This window comes from Moschus berezovskii, chromosome 22 (genome assembly GCF_049115385.1).
Source record: "Moschus berezovskii isolate FMDL1 chromosome 22, NW_MosBer_1.0, whole genome shotgun sequence".
NCBI lineage: Eukaryota > Metazoa > Chordata > Mammalia > Artiodactyla > Moschidae > Moschus > Moschus berezovskii.
Window position 1 is genome coordinate 41,700,151 of NC_142481.1, and position 23,563 is coordinate 41,723,713.

At 37.9% G+C, this 23,563-nt stretch overlaps 1 protein-coding gene across 1 annotated transcript in view; it reads left to right on the top strand.

The window, feature by feature from the left end:
* Positions 1-23,563, top strand: part of RPGRIP1L (RPGRIP1 like) — a 108,889-nt gene that overhangs the window by 33,368 nt on the left and 51,958 nt on the right. Inside the window, exons 10-15 of the mRNA XM_055412759.2 lie at positions 1,050-1,189; positions 6,113-6,219; positions 6,450-6,500; positions 7,174-7,353; positions 7,905-8,022; positions 20,664-21,116. Of these exons, the coding sequence (XP_055268734.2) occupies positions 1,050-1,189; positions 6,113-6,219; positions 6,450-6,500; positions 7,174-7,353; positions 7,905-8,022; positions 20,664-21,116 (1,049 nt within the window). The remainder of the gene's footprint in view (positions 1-1,049; positions 1,190-6,112; positions 6,220-6,449; positions 6,501-7,173; positions 7,354-7,904; positions 8,023-20,663; positions 21,117-23,563) is intronic.

Here is a 23,563-nt window from a genome sequence, read left to right on the forward strand (position 1 = left end):
TTCTTTTCCATTTACTTCATCATCAGTTTAAAACCAGATTTAGTAAATTTCTGCTTCCTTTACTGGGTTTAAAAATAAGTAGAAGGGTCAAAGCTGCTGATAATTATTCAGTCATATCAAGCTTCACAGATAATAGTTTTCTGCTGAAATACAGATCAAGATCAGTTTTTCCAAAACCTGGTTATCACCTGGGGAACTTTATAAAACTATGAATTCCTGGGCCCCAGGATCTGCATTTTTAACCTAGCACCAGTGTTTTAAGCCAGCGTTTGGAAACCAGTGACCTAAACAAATGTTTACTGTATACTTTCTGCATACCACTTGGTTATTTTGCAGCTGATTCTTCCAATGTCCTGTGTCTAATCATTAGTAGATTTTCATGATAGTTTAAACTGCTACTTTTATTAATGAATAATAATTCTATCTGTAACATTATTATCAAGGTGCTCTCATTGGGTTTTCACTCCAGTCATGTGTAACAATGTAAAACTGGTTGTTCTTAGCCTGCTGCTGTTTGCTTTTAAGGACAAAAACTATATGATCACTGCTGTTTAATATCAGAATCGCCATCGTTTTGTGGCCAGTATTTTGTGGATATGTTTTTATCACAGACTCTTTAAGAGCTCAAACTCTAGAATTAACGATCAGGTGGAGAGTCCCTTTTCTCTGTATTAAGAGGGTGCATTCGTGGGAGAGGATGGTTTTGTCTGAGGTCTACTGCTGAGGTTTGGAATTGTGGATTCCTTTGGACTATGTACAGTATCTGAATTCCTTTAGTAGTCCCACAAAAGCTGCACACTGCCAACTTTTCTGACTTTAGAGCTCTAAATTAAGGCCAGTTCCTTTGCTCATCCCACAAACTCTTTCATGTTCCCTAACCGCAGCCTGAGAAAGGCGCCTTGGTTTCAACAGCAGCAGACCAGCATATGTTTACTTAATTCCTAAGACATGATGACAGTGGTCTCTGTGCCACTAAAAGCTTTTCTCTTTATTATTTTCGGTTGAAGCTGATTTCCAAGCTTTCCCTGCCTGTCACGTGTGTCTTGCAGTGCCTTCAGTGCTGCCCATGAAGAGCAATGGAAGTTAAAGGAACAGCAGCTGAAAGTACAGATTGCTCAACTCGAGACAGCCTTAAAATCCGATTTAACAGACAAAACTGAAATCCTTGACAGATTAAAAACTGAAAGAGGTATATATGAAATGACTACTGACTTACTCATTTCGGACATGCATGTTATTCATCGTGATTCACTGACTTGATAAGTACTCATTATGGTGCCTGTTGCTTTGCCAGGCACCTTGCTGCATACTGGGGACATAGCCTGTATGAACAGTCATTCGCTTTTATGAGTTTAGTGATTGCTGAAAATTTCCCTTTACTCAGCTTAGCATACATGCCAAACAAATTAGTTTTCCTCAGAGTTACTCTTGTTCAGGTTGTTTTTAGTTTGTTTAATTTTCCTAAATTTATTCAAGTCAGCAAGTGTTGATTGAGCACCAGTATGTGCTAGGCACTATTCTAAGTTCCAGGGATACAGCAAGGAATAAAACAAAGACCTAGTCCTCATGCAGCATAAATTTGAGAGGGAGAAACTGATAGTAATTAAATAAATATGCAGTACATCAGGTGGTGGCAAGTGCAAAGGGGGAAAAAAATGGCAGTGGAAGACAGCCGAGAAGGGTGGAAGTCTCTCTTGGCTGTTTTTGATCTGGCAGACAGGGAAGACCTCTCCAATAGTGAAATGTCGAATTCTACTCTGTGACAGAGTACTTAAATACAGAAGCCTTGTCAAGATGTCCCTGCTAAAATAATTATCATTAATAATTATTACATTTTATGAGTCCCAGATCTCACCCTCCTTGTCTCATAGAAGTAAACTAATTTATAACTAAAGTAGATGTCTGCTCTACTATCTTATACACACGTATGCTCACAAATGCACAACCAGGAAAGTGAATTGTTTGCTGCAAGTGTTGTATGTGTTTGCTCATCCACTGGATAAACCCACTGATGTGCTATTAAGGTTGCTCCTTTTGAACATTTGCAATTTAGTTGCATGAGAACATTTAAATGTTTAATACAGACTCAGTTAAAAAAAACAATTACATATCTAGGCAGTATTCTCTGTATTGATTTAGATCACACTGCCATATTGTGTTAACTCTAAGAAAGATTTTTTTCCCATTTTAATATCTCTAAATTTGGGAAGCGTCTTTTTAGCATCACTAAAAAGGTGATAACATTTTTTAAAATTATGGTCTGATTTTTTTTTAGCATTTTAAGAAGTCTGAAATTGGAGCACATCTTGTAATCAATGGGGTCTTAATCTCAATGAAATATATATACAGTATTTATATTTACCAAGTGGATAAATTTGATGGCAGATGGTTTCTGAATTTTTTTCTAGAAGATTGTGAGTAGAATAAAATGGTAACATGATTTCTGACTGGGTGGATATTTTAAAGTTTCTACGTCAAGATATATAGTTCCTGATTTTAATGTGTAGCATTTTATGCCTAACAGAGTGCTTTGTTTAGTAGTTGCTCAATAAAGTCTTCCACCAAAGTGGTTCTCTATATTTCCTCTCTTTTCGTTCTAAAGGAAAGAGAAATGAAATAAACCTTTCTTACTTCTTTGCTTTCTGTTCTTCCCTAGATATCAAAATTTCCAAACTCTCATCTTTCCACATTTACATTGTTCTCTGGAAAGAAACTCTTAAGAGGATAGAAGCTTATTGGTCTTTTTTTTTTTAAAAAAAAAAAAACAACCTATTTATTGCTGTTGGATTAATTCTGGGGGTTCTTGTAAATTTTTAAAATAACAGTTGCTAAGTTATTTTAATGCAACTAGTACATTCCCTATCTGGTTTTTTTTTTTTACTGGTTCTTAAGTTTTTTCAGATTTTTTGAATAATGAAAATAACTCGTGTGCATGATTAAAAAAGAAGAGTCCAATAAACAAAAAAATTTCTTCTAAAAGTCAATCCCACAACCCACAAAATAATCACTATTATTTATATATGTCTTTCCAGAGTTGTTTCTATATGTATACATGTAATTTAATGTGCTTTTTTAAAAAGTACATGTATAAATCCACATCATCTTTCATAATGGCTGTCATAGTTTTCCAGTGTGAAGATCTGCCATAGACAGTTTAACAGCCTTCTATTGATGAATTTTTAAATAGCTTCAGCTTTTTTAAGTATCATGAACATCTTTCTGCACAGATCTTTACACATTTATCCAGTTATTTGCTTAAGAAAAATTGCTAGAACCAAATCTTTTTTTTAATGCAACTGTTATTTTAGTTATTTTTGCTTGAATACCTGAAATTTACAGTTCGACTAGTTTCAAGTTTTTGTTTCTTTGTGAAAATGTTCAAATAGATTCTAAGACAAATAATACAGCCTTTAAACAATTTTTTTCCAGGAAGTATTAAACCAAAAATTGAATTTGTCTATTTAAGGAAATCTTTTAATATTTAGAAAATTCCTTTTTGTATTACAGATTTTGAAATTGTTTCGTTTTACTTTGAAGTCTCTTCACACATTTACTTTCTTGTGTATCAAGTGTTCTCTGCCAGAAGATGTTTCCCTGGCTTCTTGTAGTCATTCATCTAACTGGCAAATTATTTTTAGAGAATACTCACCTCTTTATTCAAGGTACAAATTAGTTTCAGATTGTGTGAATATGTGGGGGAAGGATATGTAAATGCAGTTTGCATTTGGTTAATGCTTAAATTAACTGCATGTGTTTAAGGGCCTGCTTTTGAAAGTTCCTTTCTATCTTTAGCTGAAATGCATAATTCAGCATAATACATATGGTTATATTGATCACAGCTGAAGATATTAGCACAAAGGAGCTCTGAAAATTGTTTAGTTGAATTGTTCTCTGCACTCTGCTTATTAATGGTGTGCTCAAAGAACATAATTTTAAAAGAGTGAAATGTTATCTCATTTGAATAAAAAGCTGTTTAGCTTAACCTGCTTTTTGTCAAATCATAAGGTAAGGAGGTTATTTTTCATCTTGTACAGAGTGCTTTGATTTTTCATATTATAATTCAGCAAGTCTATTTCCTCTTTGAACTATAACGTCTCCATATTTTTAAAGTCCCAGGAGTTATATCCCCCAATAAACAGTTTAAGAAAGAAAAAATATAGTAGATAATTCTACATAAAATTCTGTAGAAAGAAAGTTGTTGTTACTCAGTAATACCTTCTCCCATTAATAAATTATTTTCACACTAATAAAGCCTTGGTTTTAAAAATAATCAGTGAAGTAGGGACGTGGTTGTTGAAACAAAAGTCAGTAAAGGAAGGAACATTCGAATAAATTTATTTACACTAGTAACATATACCCTGCTCTGAAACGTTGAGAGACCAGAAAAACTAGAGCATAGAAGTAATCTACACTGCATCTGGATGAAGATGGAGCAGTCATGTCCTTAACACTTTAGGTCCCCCTCAGAACCCCTAAGAGTTTCACTGGCCAGAGAAGGAAATTACATTATCCCTAGGACCTTGGTTTTCTATCTTTCTCACTACATTTACCTTCTTTTTGTTACCTAATCTGGATTTTGTTTTAACCTAATCAACATCAAATATAGGGTTTCTCATTATTGTTTTACTCTCTAACCAAAAAAGCAAATTTATCTCATAATAATTCACATTTATTATTAATCTTAATTTTTAGTTTGGAGATAAATATTTGAGCTTTACCTTAAAATTTTTCAAGTATTGTTCGCATTGGAAAATTCTTTCATTTAGTTCACCAAATAGTAGCAGTTTATACTCTAGGATAACCTTTTAACCTTTCATCAATAAGAAAAATATTTACATATTTGATATTAAAATGGTTTTACATACCCTCGGGTAACTTTTCTTCTTAGTTTGCCAGAAATATGTCTTATTAAAAATATTCTAATTTAATCCATTTCTTCTTAATTGTGTGATTTACAGTTTTTATTTATATGTAGCATTTACGTCTTGGGAACACAAAGCTTTATGAAAGTCAGAAACATTTTTGTATAAAGTGCAGTCAGTGTACAACTGTATTCATGTAAGAAATTCTTGGCAAATATGTTGATTTCCCCTTTTTTTTTTTTTTTTAAGAAAAGGAAGCAGAAATGTACAACTTGAGTTGAGGACTTATGATAACCATAAATCTCTGTGAGCAGGATGAAATTAGTAGAGACACTTTGGATGACATGGTTTAGAGTCAGTCCATAGGGAGACAACAAAAGAGAATACTTGACCACCACAATGATCTCTAGTGAAGAATACACTTAAGAACATAGGACTGAAGGATAGATGTGTTAGCTAGCCATTATGCTTTTTTTTAAGTTAAGCATATTTAAGGCAAAGAGTAAAAAATTCTACTCTATGGATTTGCTGTCTTCTGTAGCTCTTCCCTATACCCCAGCTTGTGGGTCCTGGTGAATGAGCACATAGGCAAGGGTAACCTATCTCCATCCCATAATGATAGCTCTGAGTCCGTGTCCTAATTAATAGCATGAACTCAATGAATAAAGAATGCCCATGAATTGTTATTGATACTACCATGCTCTGGTTGAGAATCCATTTCTCTCACCGTAACAGAGTTATTAAAAAATGGGGTTGATGATAATTATGGATCCAGAGTTATTACCAGAGAAATTATCTTGTTTTAATTTAAAAAGACCTTATGCTAAATGGGGAAAAGATAACTCAAGGAAGTCGATTTTAAAAACACTAAAAGGCACAATTTTTTTTTTGCATGCCTTTCAGGACCCTTAATAAGTAAGTAAAAGTCATAGATTTAGAAACATATTTTCTTGGCTATTTTAGATAGTATGTTCCTTTGAAGTCCCAGAGGCACAATTTCCTTATATTAATACTGTGAACCTCAGTCTTAAGTTTCTGATAAGCCAGTGAATCATATGGTGGACACATGATAGTGTGCGTTTCTTCCTCATTTCCCCACTGCCTTTGTCTAAGGTGCTAGCTTAATTTCCTCTCTGGCCAGAACAATACTATCTCAAGCTGGGTGTGTATCACAAATTAAGTTAATTTAAAATGTGTTCTTCTACCTCGTTCTCACTTAACTTTCTAATTGTGTTGACTTTATTTTTAAGACCAAAATGAGAAAATCAGTCAAGAAAATAGACAACTCCAGTTACAGTACCTGGATCAAAAGCAACAACTTGATGAACTTAAAAACCGCATGAAGTTTTACAACCAGGTGAATCATTTTCTTATTTAGGAAATGAACTCCAAATTTTTATCTAACTACTTTATACGTCAAGAAAACACTGTACCACAAAGCAGCAGAATACAAATATACAACTTAGTTTATTAATCCATGGTATCTTGAAGCTTATGTTCCATGAGGGTAATCTGCGTAGTTGGAGTGTCTCTTGTATTTTCCATTAATATCTCATTGTGCGCTTTTACTTACTTTGTCTTTTGCAGGAGAGTGATATCAATGCTGATGAATTGAGTGAAGCTCTCCTGCTTATAAAGGTAACTTTCTAAACTTCACCATGAATTTCATGTCTACATATAAGTGTTTCAGCATAATGATGACCCTTATCTGTAACCTTTATACTTGCAGAATGAATTATTCAGGAAAGTGGTCAGGTGACATTTAGTTATAGCATATACATATTTCATAATGACATCAAAATCACATTAAAGTAGACCTCAAAAACTCATGTTTAAAGCACTTTCTCCAACTGTAACAAACATTTCACTTTTATGTCCCCCACTATAAAACTAATCAACAATTTTCTGTCCTAGGAGACTTTGCTGCACCCTATTATCTTAAGTAAAATATTGAATTATACATGTCACCAGAAGATATTTTCCAGTTCTAGAATATTCTGTTATTTATAAGAAGACACAAGAAAATACATTTCTTTTAGGTCATCACAGTGTAGATTTTAATCAGATGAAGAAATAGAAATAAATGTACTTGATTGTTTTTTACATCATGGAGTAATAAACTGTTTTTCTGTTTCTCTTTAATTGTTCCAAATATCTATCCAAATATTGTATTCCATATCAGGACTGCTTTATTCCTAATGGAAAATAGAAATCTATGTTTTCAATTAATGATTTCTTGCTATATCCATGTTAATTCATGATTACATTTTAGAAACTCTTGTTTTGTGAATAAAACATGTTTTTGTTTTAGGCTCAAAAAACACAAAAAAATGGAGACCTTTCATTTTTAGAAAAAGTAGACAGTAAAATTAATAAAGATCTAGAACGCTCCATGAAAGAGCTGCAAGCAACTCATACAGAAACAGTCCAAGAACTTGAAAAGACAAGAAACATGTTAATTATGCAACATAAAATTAATAAAGATTATCAGGTACTGTAATACACTAAATCCAGAAGATAGGTTTCCTATAATATTCTACTGATTATTTGCATTTTAAAGCAGTATCATCTACTATCATCTGTTGTAATCTATTGTCATGTGTTACCACATGCTGGGAATTTAGCCTTGTAACTGGGTACTTAGACTAAAGAGTTCTAAAACAAATAATTTTTTTTTAAGTCCTTGGTTTTAGAGAGCGAAATGTGGCGATGAATTCCCCCTTTACTAGTGTTAGCGCACTCTGCAGCTGAGTTATAGTTTCTCCTAAGGTCCTACCACAGCCAAAGTTTCTATCAGCTTTTAACTAATGGGAATATCACTCCTTAAAAGAAATCCAGAGTTGTGTGGATTTCATTCCTGATTAATGAACATTGTCAAGCATAATTTTCTAAACTGTAAGCTCTTTGAAGTCAGGAAGCAATGGTTTACAGCTCCTGGTATCCCCAGGATCTAAAAACTGCTTGAATCATAGTTGCTTTAAAAAAAAATTTTTAATGGAACAGATCCTAAGTAATGAAGCTTGTGATCTGTATTTTATTTAGATGGAAGTTGAGGCAGTGACCCAGAAGATGGAAAATCTGCAGCAAGATTATGAACTTAAAGTGGAACAGTATGTTCATCTTCTTGATATCAGGGCTGCACGCATCCAGAAACTAGAAGGTACAACGTGCACAGTTCTTTGTCCATGGTAACTAGAGGAATGGATTTTTACAACAGTTGAAAATGTCATCCAAGTGTACACTCACAATTTCTTTTTGCTCTTTTTTCCCCCCCAATTTATTAACGATAATAGTAATTTACCGGAAAGGCTGACTTTATCTGGTACTTCTCTATTCAAGAATTCCCTACTGCTTTTTTAATTTGGTGTCACAGGCAAGATTTCAGAGTACTTTATAAAGTACCACAGACTAAATTTAAGCATCTCATTTCTAATTTCTCATGCCTCTCAGCCAGACAAAGTCTGCTGCTTGCTCTTGGTCAGATTCATCTCACTCTGGCCCACCACCAGGCCTTTGTCTGCTCCACCTGAACCTCCTTTCTTCTCTGACTCCAAGATATAACCCTTCCCCACTTCGAAATCTAACTCAGTACATGCCCATGTCGGGAAGCTGGCTCCCATTATTCCTAGCCACCCCTCTCCTTGAAAAGCCCCCACAGTAGTTTCCAGACTTTTGCAAGTAAGAAAATAACATGGGGAACTTGTTTCATAGGTAGCGTCCTGGGTCCTACAGATACAGGGGTAAGACTATACTTTGAAAACGACTTCCTCAGCACTTACCACTTTTATTCACACATACTCAAGGGACATGAGTTTGAGTGAACTCCGGGAGTTGGTAATGGACAGGGAGGCCTGGCATGCTGCGGTTCATGGGATCGCAAAGAGTCGGACACGACTGAACAACTGAACTGAACTGTACTTAAAAAATACGTTTGGAGATTGTATTATACGAGTGTTCTTCACCATTGCAGTTTTGCATATTCTCTGTGACTACCGTATATCAATTCTCAATGATAAATACTTTGTCTGTCTTTCATGTTCTCTGCCATGCAGCACTTAAACTCGGTGATCTATGCCAGCAGTAATTTTGCACTCTTAAAGATCACTGAGAATCCAAAAGGCATGAGTTTATATGGGTTATACTTAAGATATTTGTCATATTAGAAATTAAAAATGAGAAATTTAAAAAATATTTGTCATGCTAAAATAATAATAATAAACCCATTACATATTTAACATAAATTACAGTATTTATTTTTTAAAAGCTGCATTTTTCATACCGAAAAAAAACAGTAAGACAAGTGACACTGTTTTAAACTTTTTAAATTGTTTAACATTTTTGCAAGTCTTTTTAGTGTCTGTGTTAATAGAAAACAGCTGGGTTTTTATATCTGCTTCTGCAGTCAATCGGTTATCCTGTAGATTCTGGGAAACCCTATTATACATTTGTAAGAGAATAAGAATGAGAAAGGCAAATAACATCTTAGTATTATTTTAAAGATAGTTTTAACCTCACAGACCTCCAGATCAGCCTCAGGAACCCTCAAGGGTTCCCAGACCACACTCTGAGAACCACTGCTCTAAGTAGAAGAATTCAATAAATAATCTGTCTGACTGAACAGGGTTTCTGAAAGTCAAAGAGCATGTGTTCCTTTTATTTCAAGTAGTACTCAATAAAAATTTGCTTAATGAAATTTTCATGAATAACAGGAAGGTCACATAGTTTGAGATTTTCATTCCTTTCAAATGTCACTAAGTCTTTAGCAATATATTTTATTTGTTTCCTAAATTCATTGATTAATTCCATAAACATGGTCATGTTCCTAACATATCCTAAGCAAAGGGCTAGGCAGTGAGAATACAAATAAGAAAAAAGCTCAGTCTCGCAAGATGTCAACAAGTAAGTAGACACACTTTACTGTGAAGAGGGTGAAGTTAGGAAAATGAAAAAGCTACCTAGGAAACACTGAGGAGAGAATGCCTGTTTATATCTGAAGATTCAGGGATGACTCCGTACAGTGGGCTTGGAGTCATTAATAACAACAGAATTCACCACTAAATAAAAGTAGTTAAAGGCATTCCAGGCAGTAGATGAGGCAGGTAAAAATGCCCTAAATGTGAAGCACCACCATTGATTTGAGAAACTGCTTATGATTTCATCAGTTTGGAACTCAAGGTTGGTAAAGGAGGATAACCTGGAGATAAAGCTGCAGAGAACCAAATGCTGAAAGCCGTGTTTGCCACCTGAATGAGTTTGAACCTTATTAACCTAGAGAAGCACCAAGGAATCTTTGGGGTAGGAAGTAGTACACAAAACCACATTTTGGAGACTATGCTATAGGTATTGGGAAGAATGAGTAAAATTTGAAGGAATGAAGAAGTTTGGGCTCCATTAATAATCTAGGTAATAAACACTGGGTGTAAGTAAGGTAGCATCAGTGGAGAGGGGGAGGACAGGGACAGATTTGCTAAAGGCTTAGGAAATAGTTTTGAATAGCAGTGACCCTGCAGATGTGGGGAGCCCAAAGACGAAGAGCAACCTAGGGAGCTGGATGTAGGCCAGTAACATTCACTTGGAATTCAAAGTCCAGAAATAACCAGAAGAGAATATGAGTCCTTCTCCTTTAGTTATATTAAGTTTGATGTGCCTCAGGAATATCTAGATAGAGGGCTCAGCAAGCCACTTAATGTGAGTCTGTTATTTAGGGGGAAAATCTCGATTAAAATTGAAAATATTGAGTCTTCAGTATATTGATAGTAACAGAAGTCATAAAAGGGGATGGGATTACTAATTATTAGAGAGATGCAAATAAAAACTACAATGAGGGACCACGTCACACCAGTCAAAAGAGCCATCATCAAAAAGTCTACAGATAACAGGGCTTATCTGGTCCAGTGGTTAAGACTCTGTGCTCCCAATGCAGGGGGTTCAGTTTCAATCCCTGGTCAAGGAACTATATCCCACATGCTGCAGCTGAAGATCTGCATGCCACAACTAAGACCTCATGCAGCCAAATTAAAAAAAAAATTTTTTTTAAGTCTACAAATAACAAATATCGGAGAGGGTGTGGAGTGAAGGGAATCCTCCCATACTATTGGTGGGGATATAAGTTGGTGCATCCACTATGGAAAACAGTATGAAGGTTCCTCAGGAAACTAAAAACAGAATTACCATATGATCCCACTCCCAGTGGATCCACTCCCACTCCCAGTGGATCCACTCCCACTCCCGGGCATAAACACGGACTAAATTATGATTCAAAAAGATATATGCACCCCTATGTTCACAGTATTACTGTTCACAATAGCCAAGACATGGAAACAACCTAAATGTCCATCAGCAGAGGAACGGATAAAGATGTAGTCCATAGATACAATGGTATACTGCCCAGTCATAAATGGACAAAATAATGCCTTTCTCAGCATCATGGATACAGCTAGAGATTATCATACTAAGTGAACTGAGTCAGAGAAAGACAAACACATACAGTATCACTTATATGTGAAATCTAAAATATGACACAAAGAAACCTATGTACAAAACAGAAACAGAATCACAGATGTAGAGAACAGACTTGCGGTGGCCAAGGGGGATGGGAGGGGAGAGAAAGGTGGACCAAGAGGTTGGGGTTCGTAGATGCAAACTATTACATTTAGAGTAGAAAACCAACAAAGTCCTACTGTATAGCACAAGGAACTGTATCCAGTCTCCTGGGATAAACTGTAGAGAAAAAGAATGTACATATGTGTATACCTGAGTCACTTTGCTATACAGCAGAAATTAGCACAAGATTGTAAGTCAACTGTATTTCAATTTAATTAATTAAAAAATAAAAAGGGATACAATTACTCATGAAACATGGACTAAAAAACAGATAAAAGCAGAAGCCTAGCAAAGCAGCAGTTCAGTTCAGTTCAGTCGCTCAGTCGTGTCCGACTCTCCACGACCCCATGAATCACAGCACGCCAGGCCTCCCTGTCCATCACCAACTCCCAGAGTTCATTCAAACTCATGTCCACAGAGTCGGTGATGCCATCCAGCCATCTCATTCTCGGTCGTCCCCTTCTCCTCCCACCCTCAACCTTTCCCAGCATCAGAGTCTTTTCCAGTGAGTCAACTCTTCGCATGAGGTGGCCAAAGTATTGCAGTTTCAGCTTTAGCATCAGTCCCTCCAATGAACACCCAGGATCGATCTCCCTTAAAATGGACTGGTTGGATCTCCTTGCCGTACAAGGGACTCTCAAGAGTCTTCTCCAACACCACAGTTCAAAAGCATCAATTCTTCGGCGATCAGCTTTCTTCACAGTCCAGCTCTCACATCCATACATGACCACCAGAAAAACCATAGCCTTGACTAGACGGACCTTTGTTGGCAAAGTAATGTCTCTGCTTTTTAAAATATTATCAAGGTTGATCATAACTTTCCTTCCAAGGAGTAAGCGTCTTTTAATTTCATGGCTGCAATCAGCATCTGCAGTGATTTTGGAGCCCCAAAAAATAAAGTCTGACACTGTTTCCACTGTTTCCCCATCTATTTCCCATGAAGTGATGGGACCAGATGCCATGATCTTTGTTTTCTGAATGTTGAGCTTCAAGCCAACCTTTTCACTCTCCTCTTTCACTTTCATCAAGAGGCTTTTTAGTTCCTCTTCACTTTCTGCCATAAGGGTAGTGTCATCTGCATATCTGAGGTTATTGATATTTCTCCCAGCAATCTTGATTCCAGCTTGTGCTTCTTCCAGCCCAGCGTTCCTCATGATGTACTCTGCATATAAGTTAAATGAGCAAGGTGACAGTATACAGCCTTGACGCACTCCTTTTCCTATTTGGAACCAGTCTGTTGTTCCATGTACAGTTCTGACTGTTGCTTCCTGACCTGCATACAGGTTTCTCGAGGCAGGTCAGGTGGTCTGGGATTCCCATCTCTTTCAGAATGTTCCACAGTTTATTGTGATCCACACAGTCAAAGGCTTTGGCATAGTCAATGAAGCAGAAATAGATGTTTTTCTGGAACTCTCTTGCTTTCTCCATGATCCAGCGGATGTTGGCAATTTGATCTCTGGTGCCTCTGCCTTTTCTAAAACCTGCTTGAACATCTGGGAGTTCACGGTTCACATATTGCTGAAGCCTGGCTTGGAGAATTTTGAGCATGACTTTACTAGCGTGTGAGATGAGTGCAATTGTGCGGTAGTTTGAGCATTCTTTGGCATTCCCTTTCTTTGGGATGGGAATGAAAACTGACCTTTTCCAGTCCTATGGCCACTGCTGAGTTTTCCAAATTTGCTGGCATATTGAGTGCAGCACTTTCACAGCATCATCTTTCAGGATTTGAAATAGCTCAACTGGAATTCCATCACCACCACAAGCTTTGTTCCTAGTGATGCTTTCTAAGGCCCACTTGACTTCACATTCTAAGATGTCTGGCTCTAGGTCAGTGATCACGTTATCGTGACTATCTTGGTCGTGAAGATCTTTTTCGTGAAGATCTTTTTTGTACAGTTCTTCTGTGTATTCTTGCCACCTCTTCTTAATATCTTCTGCTTCTGTTAGGTCCGTACCATTTCTGTCCTTTATCGAGCCCATCTTTGCATGAAATGTTCCCTTGGAATCTCTAATTTTCTTGAAGAGATCTCTTGTTTTTCCTATTCTGTTGTTTTCCTCTATTTCTTTGCATTGATCCCTGAGGAAGGCTTTCTTATCTCTCCTTGCTCTTCTTTGGAACTCTGCATTCAGATGCTTATATCTTTCCTTTTCTCCTTTGCTTTTCGCTTCTCTTCTTTTCACAGCTATTTTTAAGGCCTCCTCAGACAGCCATTTTGCTTTTTTGCATTTCTTTTCCTTGGGGATGGTCTTGGTCCCTGTCTCCTGTACAATGTCACGAACCTCTATCCAGAGTTCATCAGGCACTCTATCCCCTTAAATCTATTCCTCACTTCCACTGTATAATCATAAGGGATTTGATTTAGGTCATATCTGAATGGTCTAGTGGTTTTCCCTACTTTCTTCAATTTAAGTCTGAATTTGGCAATAAGGAGTTCATGATCTGAGCCACAGTCAACTCCTGGTCTTGTTTTTGCTAACTGTATACAGCTTCTCCATCTTTGGCCGCAAAGAATATAATCAATCTGATTTCGGTGTTGACCATCTGGTGATGTCCATGTGTAGAATCTTCTCTTGTGTTGTTGGAAGAGGGTGTTTGCTACGACCAGTGCGTTCTCTTGACAAAACTCTATTAGCCTTTGCCCTGCTTCATTCCGTGCTCCAAGGCCAAATTTGCCTGTTACTCCAGGTGTTTCTTGACTTCCTACTTTTGCATTCCAGTCCCGAGAATGAATAGGACATCTTTTTTGGGTGTTAGTTCTAAAAGGTCTTGTAGGTCCTCATAGAACTGTTCAACTTTGGCTTCTTCAGCGTTACTGGTTGGGGCATAGGCCTGGATTACTGTAATGTTGAATGGTTTACCTTGGAAACGAACAGAAATCATTCTGTCGTTTTTAAGATTGCAACCAAGTACTGCATTTTGGACTCTTTTGTTGATCATGATGGCTACTCCATTTCTTCTAAGGGATTCCTGACCCCAGTAGTAGATATAATGGTCATCTGAGTTAAATTCACCCATTCCAGTCCATTTTAATTCACTGATTCCTAGAATGTCTATGTTCACTCTTGCCATCTCCTGTTTGACCACTTCCAATTTGCCTTGATTCATGGACCTAACATTCCAAGTTCCTATGCAATATTGCTCTTTACAGCACCGGACCTTGCTTTTGTCATCGGTCACATCCACAACTGGGTATTGGTTTTGCTTTTGCTCCATCCCTTTATTCCTTCTAGAGTTGCTTCTCCACTGATCTCCAGTAGCATACTGGGCACCTACCGACCTGGGGAATTCCTCATTCAGTATCCTATCATTTTGCCCTTTGATACTGTTCATGGGGTTCTCAAGGCAAGTATACTGAAGTGGTTTGCCATTCCCTTCTCCAGTGGACCACATTCGGCTGTGGTCCATGTGATCAGATCAACTAGTTTCCTGTGATTATGATTTCAGTGTGTCTGCCCTCTGATGCCCCCTCCCAATACCTAGAGAAACCCTTAAAGAATGAGAGGAGTGGTAGGAGGAGAAGCAGGGCAGATGACGACATGGAATCCCACAAAAGTTCACAGTAGAGGATGTGGTCTTCATTGTCAATTAAGCAGGGAAATCAAGTAACACAGGAAATCAAGTAACGCAGCGGTGGCCACAGGGCTGGAAAAGGTCAGTTTTCATTCCAATCCCAAAGTAACACAGGACCAAAGTCCATTCACTGTAGAAATCAGTTGGTTATTGGTGACTTTTTCTGGAGTAGTTTCATAAGAAAAGTAAAGCAGATGCTTTTCGCAGGAGATGGAAGAGTATCTATTACATAAGGAATAGGAAACACAAGTAGATATTACTCTTTTTAGACGTTTGGATGTAACTTGGGGGAAAATGTGTATTTAGAAAGAGATATCTTTTTATTTTTTTATTCAAATATTGGTGGTTTGCAATATATTAGTTTCAGATGCACAGCATAATGATTCAGTATTTTTGTAGATTATACTTCATTATAATATATTACGAGATAATGGCTTTAACTCACTGTGCTATACAATATACCCTTGTTGCTTATCTATTTTATACATAGTAGTCTGTATCTGTTAATCCCATACTCCCAAGTTTGTCCCTCAACTTCCTTCTCCCCTTTGGTAACCACAAGCTTTTTTCTATATCTGTGAAGTCTGCTTCTGCTTTACATATGCGTTAATTGGTATCGTTTTTAGGTTGCACGTATAAGTGATATCATACACGATTTATCTTTCTCTGATTTATTTCACTAACTATAATATTCTCTAGGTCCATTCACACTGCTGCAAATATCAGAATTTCATTCTTTTTATGGCTGAGTAATATTCCATTACATATTGCTGAAGCATGGCTTGGAGAATTTTGAGCATGACTTTACTAGCGTGTGAGATGAGTGCAATTGTGCGGTAGTTTGAGCATTCTTTGGCATTGCCTTTCTTTGGGATTGGAATGAAGACTGACCTTTTCCAGTCCTGTGGCCACTGCTGAGTTTTCCAAATTTGCTGGCATACTGAGTGCAGCACTTTCACAGCCAGGCTTCAGCAATACGTGAACTGTGAACTTCCAGATGTTCAAGCTGGTTCTAGAAAAGGCAGAGGAACCAGAGATCAAATTGCCAACATCCGCTGGATCATGGGAAAAGCAAGAGAGTTCCAGAAAAACATATATTTCTGCTTCATTGACTAGGCCAAAGCCTTTGACTGTGTGGATCACAATAAACTGTGGAAAATTCTGAAAGAGATGGGAATACCAGACCACATGACCTGCCTCTTGAGAAACCTGTATGTAGGTCAGGAAGCAACAGTTAGAACTGGACATGGAACAACAGACTGGTTCCAAATAGAAAAAGGAGTATGTCAAGGCTGTATATTGTCACCCTGCTTATTTAACTTGTGTGCAAAGCACATTATGAGAAACGCTGGGCTGGAGGAAGCATAAGCTGGAATCAAGATTGCCAGGAGAAATATCAGTAACCTCAGATATACAGGTGACACCAGTAACCTCAGATATACAGGTGACACCACCCTTATGGCAGAAAGTGAAGAGGAACTAAAAAAGCCTCTTAATGAAAGTGAAAGAGGAGAGTGAAAAAGTTGGCTTGAAGCTCAACATTCAGAAAATAAAGATCATGGCATCTGGTCCCATCACTTCATGGGAAATAGATGGGGAAACAGTGTCAGACTTTATTTTTTTGGGCTCCAAAATCACTGTGGATGCTGACTGCAGCCATGAAATTAAAAGACGCTTACTCCTTGGAAGGAAAGTTATGTCCAACCTAGACAGCATATTAAAAATCAGAGACATCGCTTTGCCAATAAAGGTCCGTCTAGTCAAGGCTATCGGAGAAGGCAATGGCAAGCCACTCCAGTACTCTTGCCTAGAAAATCCCATGGATGGAGGAGCCTGGTAGGCTGCAGTCCATGGGGTCGCTAAGGGTCGGACACGACTGAGCAACTTCACTTTCACTTTTCACTTTCACACATTGGAGAAGGAAATGGCAACCCACTCCAGTGTTCTTGCCTGGAGAATCCCAGGGAAGGGGGAGCCTGGTGGGCTTCCGTCTGTGGGGTCACACAGAGTCGGACACGACTGAAGTGACTTAGCAGCAGCAGCAGCAGTCAAGGCTATGGTTTTTCCAATGGTCAAGTATGGATGTAAGAGTTGGACTATGAAGAAAGCTGATCGCCGAAGAATTGATCCTTTTGAACGGTGGTGCTGGAGAAGACTCTTGAGAGTCTCTTGGACTGCAAGGAGATCCAACCAGTCCATTCTAAAGGAGATCGATCCTGGGTGTTCATTGGAAGGACTGATGCTAAAGCTGAAGCTCCAATACTTTGGCCACCTCATGCGAAGAGTTGACTCACTGGAAAAGACTCTGATGCTGGGAGGGATTGGGGGCAGGAGGAGAAGGGGATGACCGAGAATGAGACGGCTGGATGGTATCACCGACTCGATGGACATGAGTTTGAGTGAACTCTGGAAGTTGGTGATGGACAGGGAGGCCTGGCGTGCTGTGATTCATGGGGTTGCAAAGAGTCGGACACGACTGAGTGACTGAACTGAACTGAATATTCCATTATATATATGTGTATGTGTGTGTGTATATATATTATATATATGTGTGTGTATCTGTTCATCTGTTGATGGGCACTTAGGTGCCTCCAGGTCTTGGCTGTTGTAAGTAGTTCTACTATGAACATTCATTGAATCACAGAGAAAGCAAAGGAATTCCGGAAAACCATCTACCTCTGCTTCATTGGCTATGCTAAAGCCTTTTTGTGGATCACAACAAACTGGAAAATTCTTAAAGAGATAGGAATACCAGACCATCTTACCTGCCTCCTGAAAAACCTGTTTGCAAGTCAAGAAGCTCCAGTCAGAACCCAACATGGAACAACAGACTGGTTCAAAATTGGGAAAGGAGTACATCAAGGCTGTATATTGTCACCCTGCTTATTTAACTTATATTCAGAGTACATCATGTGAAATGCCAGGCTGGATGAATCACAAGCTGGAATCAAGATTGTCATGAGAAATATCAACAAGCTCAGTTAAGAAGATGATAACACTCTAATGGCAGAAGGTAAAGAGGAGCTAAAGAGCCTCTTGATGAGGGTAAAAGAGGAGAGTGAGAAAGCTGGCTTAAAACTTGGCATTCAGAAAAACTAAGATCATGGCATCTGATCCCATCACTTCATGGAGGCAGATAGAAGGGAGAAAAGTGGAAGCAGTGATAGATCTTATTTTCTTCGGCTCCTAAATCACTGTGACTGCAGCCATGAAATTAAGACACTTGTTCCTCGGAAGGAAAGCTATGACAAACCTAGACAGTGTATTAAAAAACAGAGATATCACTTTGCCAACAAAGATCTGTATAGTCAAAGCTATAGTTTTTCCAGTAGTCATGTATAAATGTGAGATGAGAGTTGGACCATAAAGAAGACTGAGCATCAAAAAATGGATGCTTTCAAATGGTATTGTTGGTGAAGACTCTTGACAGTTTCTTGGACTGCAAGGAGCTCAAACTAATCAATCAGAAAGCAAATTAACCCTGAATATTCATTGGAAGGACTGATGCTAAAGCTGAAGCTTCAGTACTTTGGCCACCTGATGGGAAGAGCCAGCTCACTGGAAAAGACCCTCATCCCTCATGCTGGGAAAGATTGAAGACAAAAGGAGAAGGGGGCAGCAGAGGATGAGATGGTTAGATAGCATTACTGACTCAATGGACATGAATTTGAGCAAACTGAGGGAGATAGTGAAGGACAGGGGAGCCTGGCGTGCTATAGTCCATGGGGTTGCAAGGAGTCAGACACATCTTAGCAACTGAACAACAACATGAACATTGGGGTGCATGTATTACCTTCTTCAGTTGGTGTTTTTGTTTTTTCTGGATATGTTTCCAGGAATGGAGTTGCTGGATTATATGATAGTTTTTATTTAATTTTTTGAGGAACTTCCATACTCCTTACCATAGTGGCTGTACTAGTTTATATTCCCACCAGCAGCATACAAGTGTTCCCTTTTCTCCACACCCTCACCAGCATTTATTATTTGTACACTTTTTCATGATAGCCATTCTGACTGGTGTGAGGTGATATCTCATTGTGGTTTTCACTTGCATTTCTCCAATAATTAGCAATGTTGAATATCTTTTCATGTGCCTGTCAGCCATCTGTATGTCTTCTTTGGTGAACTATCTATTCAGGTCTTCTGCCATTTTTAATGAAGTTTTTTGGGTTTTTTTCATACTGGGTTTCATTTTTTCATATTACGTATTTGGGGTGTTAGTCCATTGTAGGTCGCATAATTTGTAAATATTTTCCTGCATTCAGTAGATTATCATTTTGTTTTGTCAGTAGTTTCCTTTGCTGTCCAAAAGCTCTTAAGTTTAACTAGATCCAGTTTATTTAGTTTTGCTTTTATATCTTTTGCCTTAGGAGACAGATCCAGAAGATATATTGCTATAACTTATGGCAAAGAGTGTTCTGCCTGTGTTCTCTTCTGGGAGTTTCATGGTTTCGAGTTTTACACTTATATCTTTAAACCATTTTGAGTTTATTTTTGTATATGATGTGAGGGAATGTTCTAATCTAGAAAGATATATACATATTTTTTTTAAGAGCAACTTTATAGAATTGTAATGAACATACTTTATTTTTTCCCCAGCATAATGGTTTTATTATAAAAAATTTTTTGTTTAATTCTTTATGGGAAAGTTAAAACATATATGAGTGGAAATAATTGTATGGTAAACTCTGATGTTCTTATCACATAGCCAATCAATTCATAGCCAATCTTTTTTTATCTGTCTCCCCAACTCCCTTCTATCTTACGCATATCCTTTTAAAACAAATCTCAGATACCATATCATTTCATCAATAAATATTTCAGGATGCATCTAACTGAGGTCTTAAAAAATAACAATACAATTATACCTAAAAATGAACAATAATTATTTGCTATCATAAAATTTCTAATCAGTATTTAAATTTCCGATCATACCACAACTTTTAAAAATGTTCATTTCTTTGGATGAACATACTTTAAATTGCACATATTTAAAGTGCACAATTTGGGAGTTTGGCCTATATATACACCTGTGAAACTATTACCATAATCAAGATAATAAACATATCCATCCCCAAAAGTAGAAAAATATATATTTGAATAAACTGACAAGAAGGTAGCAGTGGAAAGAGAAATTGATTTTAAATAAGAGAAGATAATAGAGCCAAACCAAAGAAGCAAGTGGAATCTAAATATTTACCTCAGTTATTCATTCAAAGGCTTTTTTTTTTTTCTTTTTCTTTCTTTTTTTCGCTGGTATGTCCTGTATTGCCACTTAAGTGGTAATTTTTTAACTAAATGATGTCAAAATAAATGATAGATTTCTTTAAAACACAGTATCAGTTACAGAAAAACAGTGTAGCTGAAGAATTTGATTGGGACTATACACTGAAAAGAGAAGGAAATGGCAACCCACTCCAGTGTTCCTGCCTGGAGAATCCCAGGGACGGGGGAGCCTGGTGGGCTGCCGTCTATGGGGTCGCACAGAGTCGGACATGACTGAAGCGACTTAGCAGCAGCAGCAGCATACACTGAAAGCCCTCAGATTTCCTACCACTTCATATGTATCTTTGTATCTTTATATGTCAACACCTTAAAACCTCTAAACTGTGTGTCTTCTCTTGCAGCCCAATTAAAGGATATTGCCTATGGCACCAAGCAGTACAAATTTAAGCCAGAAATCATGCCAGATGACTCAGTTGATGAATTTGATGAAGCCATTCACTTAGAACGAGGCGAAAACCTGTTTGAAATCCATATCAACAAAGTAACCTTTTCTTCCGAAGTTTTACAGGCATCTGGGGATAAAGAGCCTGTCACCTTCTGTACCTACGCTTTCTATGATTTTGAACTACAGACAACTCCCATAGTACGGGGCCTTCACCCAGAATATAACTTTACTTCTCAATACCTCGTTCATGTTAATGACTTATTCTTACAATACATTCAGAAAAATACTGTCACTCTTGAGGTCCACCAAGCTTACAGCACAGATTATGAAACAATCGCAGCTTGTCAGTTGCGATTCCATGAAATTCTAGAAAAAAGTGGTCGAATATTTTGCACAGCAAGTTTGGTTGGTGAGTACAGTCTTACAGACTTCGGCTGTTTGAATCCCTGATTGGTTTCTGTATTAATAAGGCATTTCACATTAGTATCTTCCCTCACAGATTCAAGGTGCCTTTAGGGTAAGGACAGTGCTCTCTGATTGAGCTGCCCACTGTTGATTGCGCTCTTAAATGTCATTGATAATGTCAGTACAATGGCTGTTAATTTTTTTAAAGCTTCTTAGTATAGATGTTTACTTACCATGTTGATATATTTGTTTGAGTAAACATTTAATTATAGTATGTTGATCAAATATTTTTTAAAGAGCGTATCGTTATCACTGTTACTGAGCACTGGGAATACTGTGATCAGTGATAAATAAGACAGATGAAGCCCCTGCCCTCCTGCAGCTTACCTTCTAGAGGGGAAGACGGGCCGTAAAACTATACACCTATCCTTAGATATGAAGAAAGATGATTGGAACAAGAGGCTAAAGACAGAGATGGAAGGCTGCTTATTGAAATAAGGACTTCCCTACAGGATGACATTGATAAAGAGACCTGAATAAAGATCCGTATCAGCCATGGGGCAGCGTAAGCCCATGCACCACAACTAGAGAGCCCGTGTGCTGCAACTGGGACCCACAGCCAAATAAATAAATACTTTTTAAAAAGAAAGCTGCATGTCAGGATCCAGGGGAAGATTGTTTCAGGCAAAGGAAACAGCAAGTACAAAGGCCTGAGGGAAAAACAAACCTGACCAATTGAAGGAACATCAAGGAGGCCTGTGACTAGTGCAGAGATGACATTAAAGCAATAGGCAGGGATCAGATCATTCTGTAGAGCTTTGTGGGTCATGTTTGGACCTTTTTTCCTCTGAGTGATGCAAGTCATTGGATAGTTTTGAGAAGGTGAGTTACGAGATAACACGTAGTTTCTTTATTTGTTTGTTTGGCTGTTCTGGGTCTTCATTGCTGCACTCTGGCTTTCTCTAGTTGCAGCAAGTGGGGGCTACTCTCTAGTTGCAAGCGGCTTTTCTTGTTGCGGAGCACAGGCTCACAGGCTTCAATAATTACAGCATTCGGGCTCAGTAGTTGCAGCTCACAGGCTCAGTAGTTATGGTACATGGACTTAGTTGCTCCACAGCATGTGGAATCTTCCCGGAGCAGGGATCGAATCCGTGTCCTGTGCATTGGCAGGTGGATTCTTATCCACTGCACCACCAGGGAAGTCCAGCACACATAGATATTAGAGGAACCATGATGGGTGCTGTGGGAAAAATAGTCTATACAGGCCAGGAGGGAAAATAGGACCATTTTCAGGCTATTGCATTAATCTGTGGAAAGAGGATGGTGGCTTGGATTAAGATGGTAATAAAAGTAGTGATAAGGCGTAGTCATATTCAGTGTAGGTTTGATTAAGTCTTCTTTAAAAGCTTGTTCATCAACTGAATGTAGAGAAACAAGAGAAACAGACAAGGTAAGAACTTTGGTGTGAACAGCTAGGAGAATGATGAGGCCATTTGTTGAAATAGGTCGGGGAGAAGAACAAATTTGAGGAAGAAAACTTAAGAATTGTGTCTGAACAAGATTGACCTGCCTGTTAGACAGCCAAGTGGAAATATCACATAAGCAGTTGGATATAATATTCTGAAGGTCAGGGATAGAAATATAAAAGTGGGATTCATTAACATACAGAATATATTTTAAGCCTTGGACCCAGATAATTTCACAGAGAGAGTAATTGTACATAAAGGGACCAAAGATTGAGCCTTGAGAAACTCTAAAACTTAGCGTTTGAGAAGAAGAGGAAGAGCCAGCAAAAGGAAACTATGGATTCACCAGTGAAGAGGGAGATAAACCAAGAGTATAAACCAGGAGATAAACCAAGCATAACTAAGAGATAAACCAAGAGATCCTAGAGGCCAAGCGAAGAAGCCTTCTCAAGAAAGAAAGAAGGTGACTTAGGTTCTGGGGGGGGGATTTTATTTTATTGATTGCATAGATACTATATTCACGTGGTTCAAAAAATCCTGCCCTCAAAAACTTAGTGTGGTAGAGAAGTAAACTGGTGAAGTGATAGTTGCCAAAGCAGTCAGTGCCCTAATGAGGACGTAGTCCTGAATTCCTGCAAAGGAAGCAGGGAGCTCTTCAGTCTCCCGGGAGCCACAGGGATAGTCGTCACAGAGAAAGAGAGATAAGGAGCCGCAGAGTTGTGAGAAGGACTGAAGATGTGCAGGGCAGACATGCAGGGGTGTATTATATACAGTATAGATTTGGCAATAGGTATGGTGTTTTCCCCTGTACTTATGGTACGGTAGAAAAATTAGGAAGGTGCCAAAGATTTCTTGAAATTTGAATTATAATGTGGAATATCACATTCATAGTTTTGAGGTTTCATATTGTATCTGTCAGACTACATTTAGTGCAGCTGGTTAAAAAAGTAGCATCGAAAAAATCTTTTTACATGTTAGAAGGATT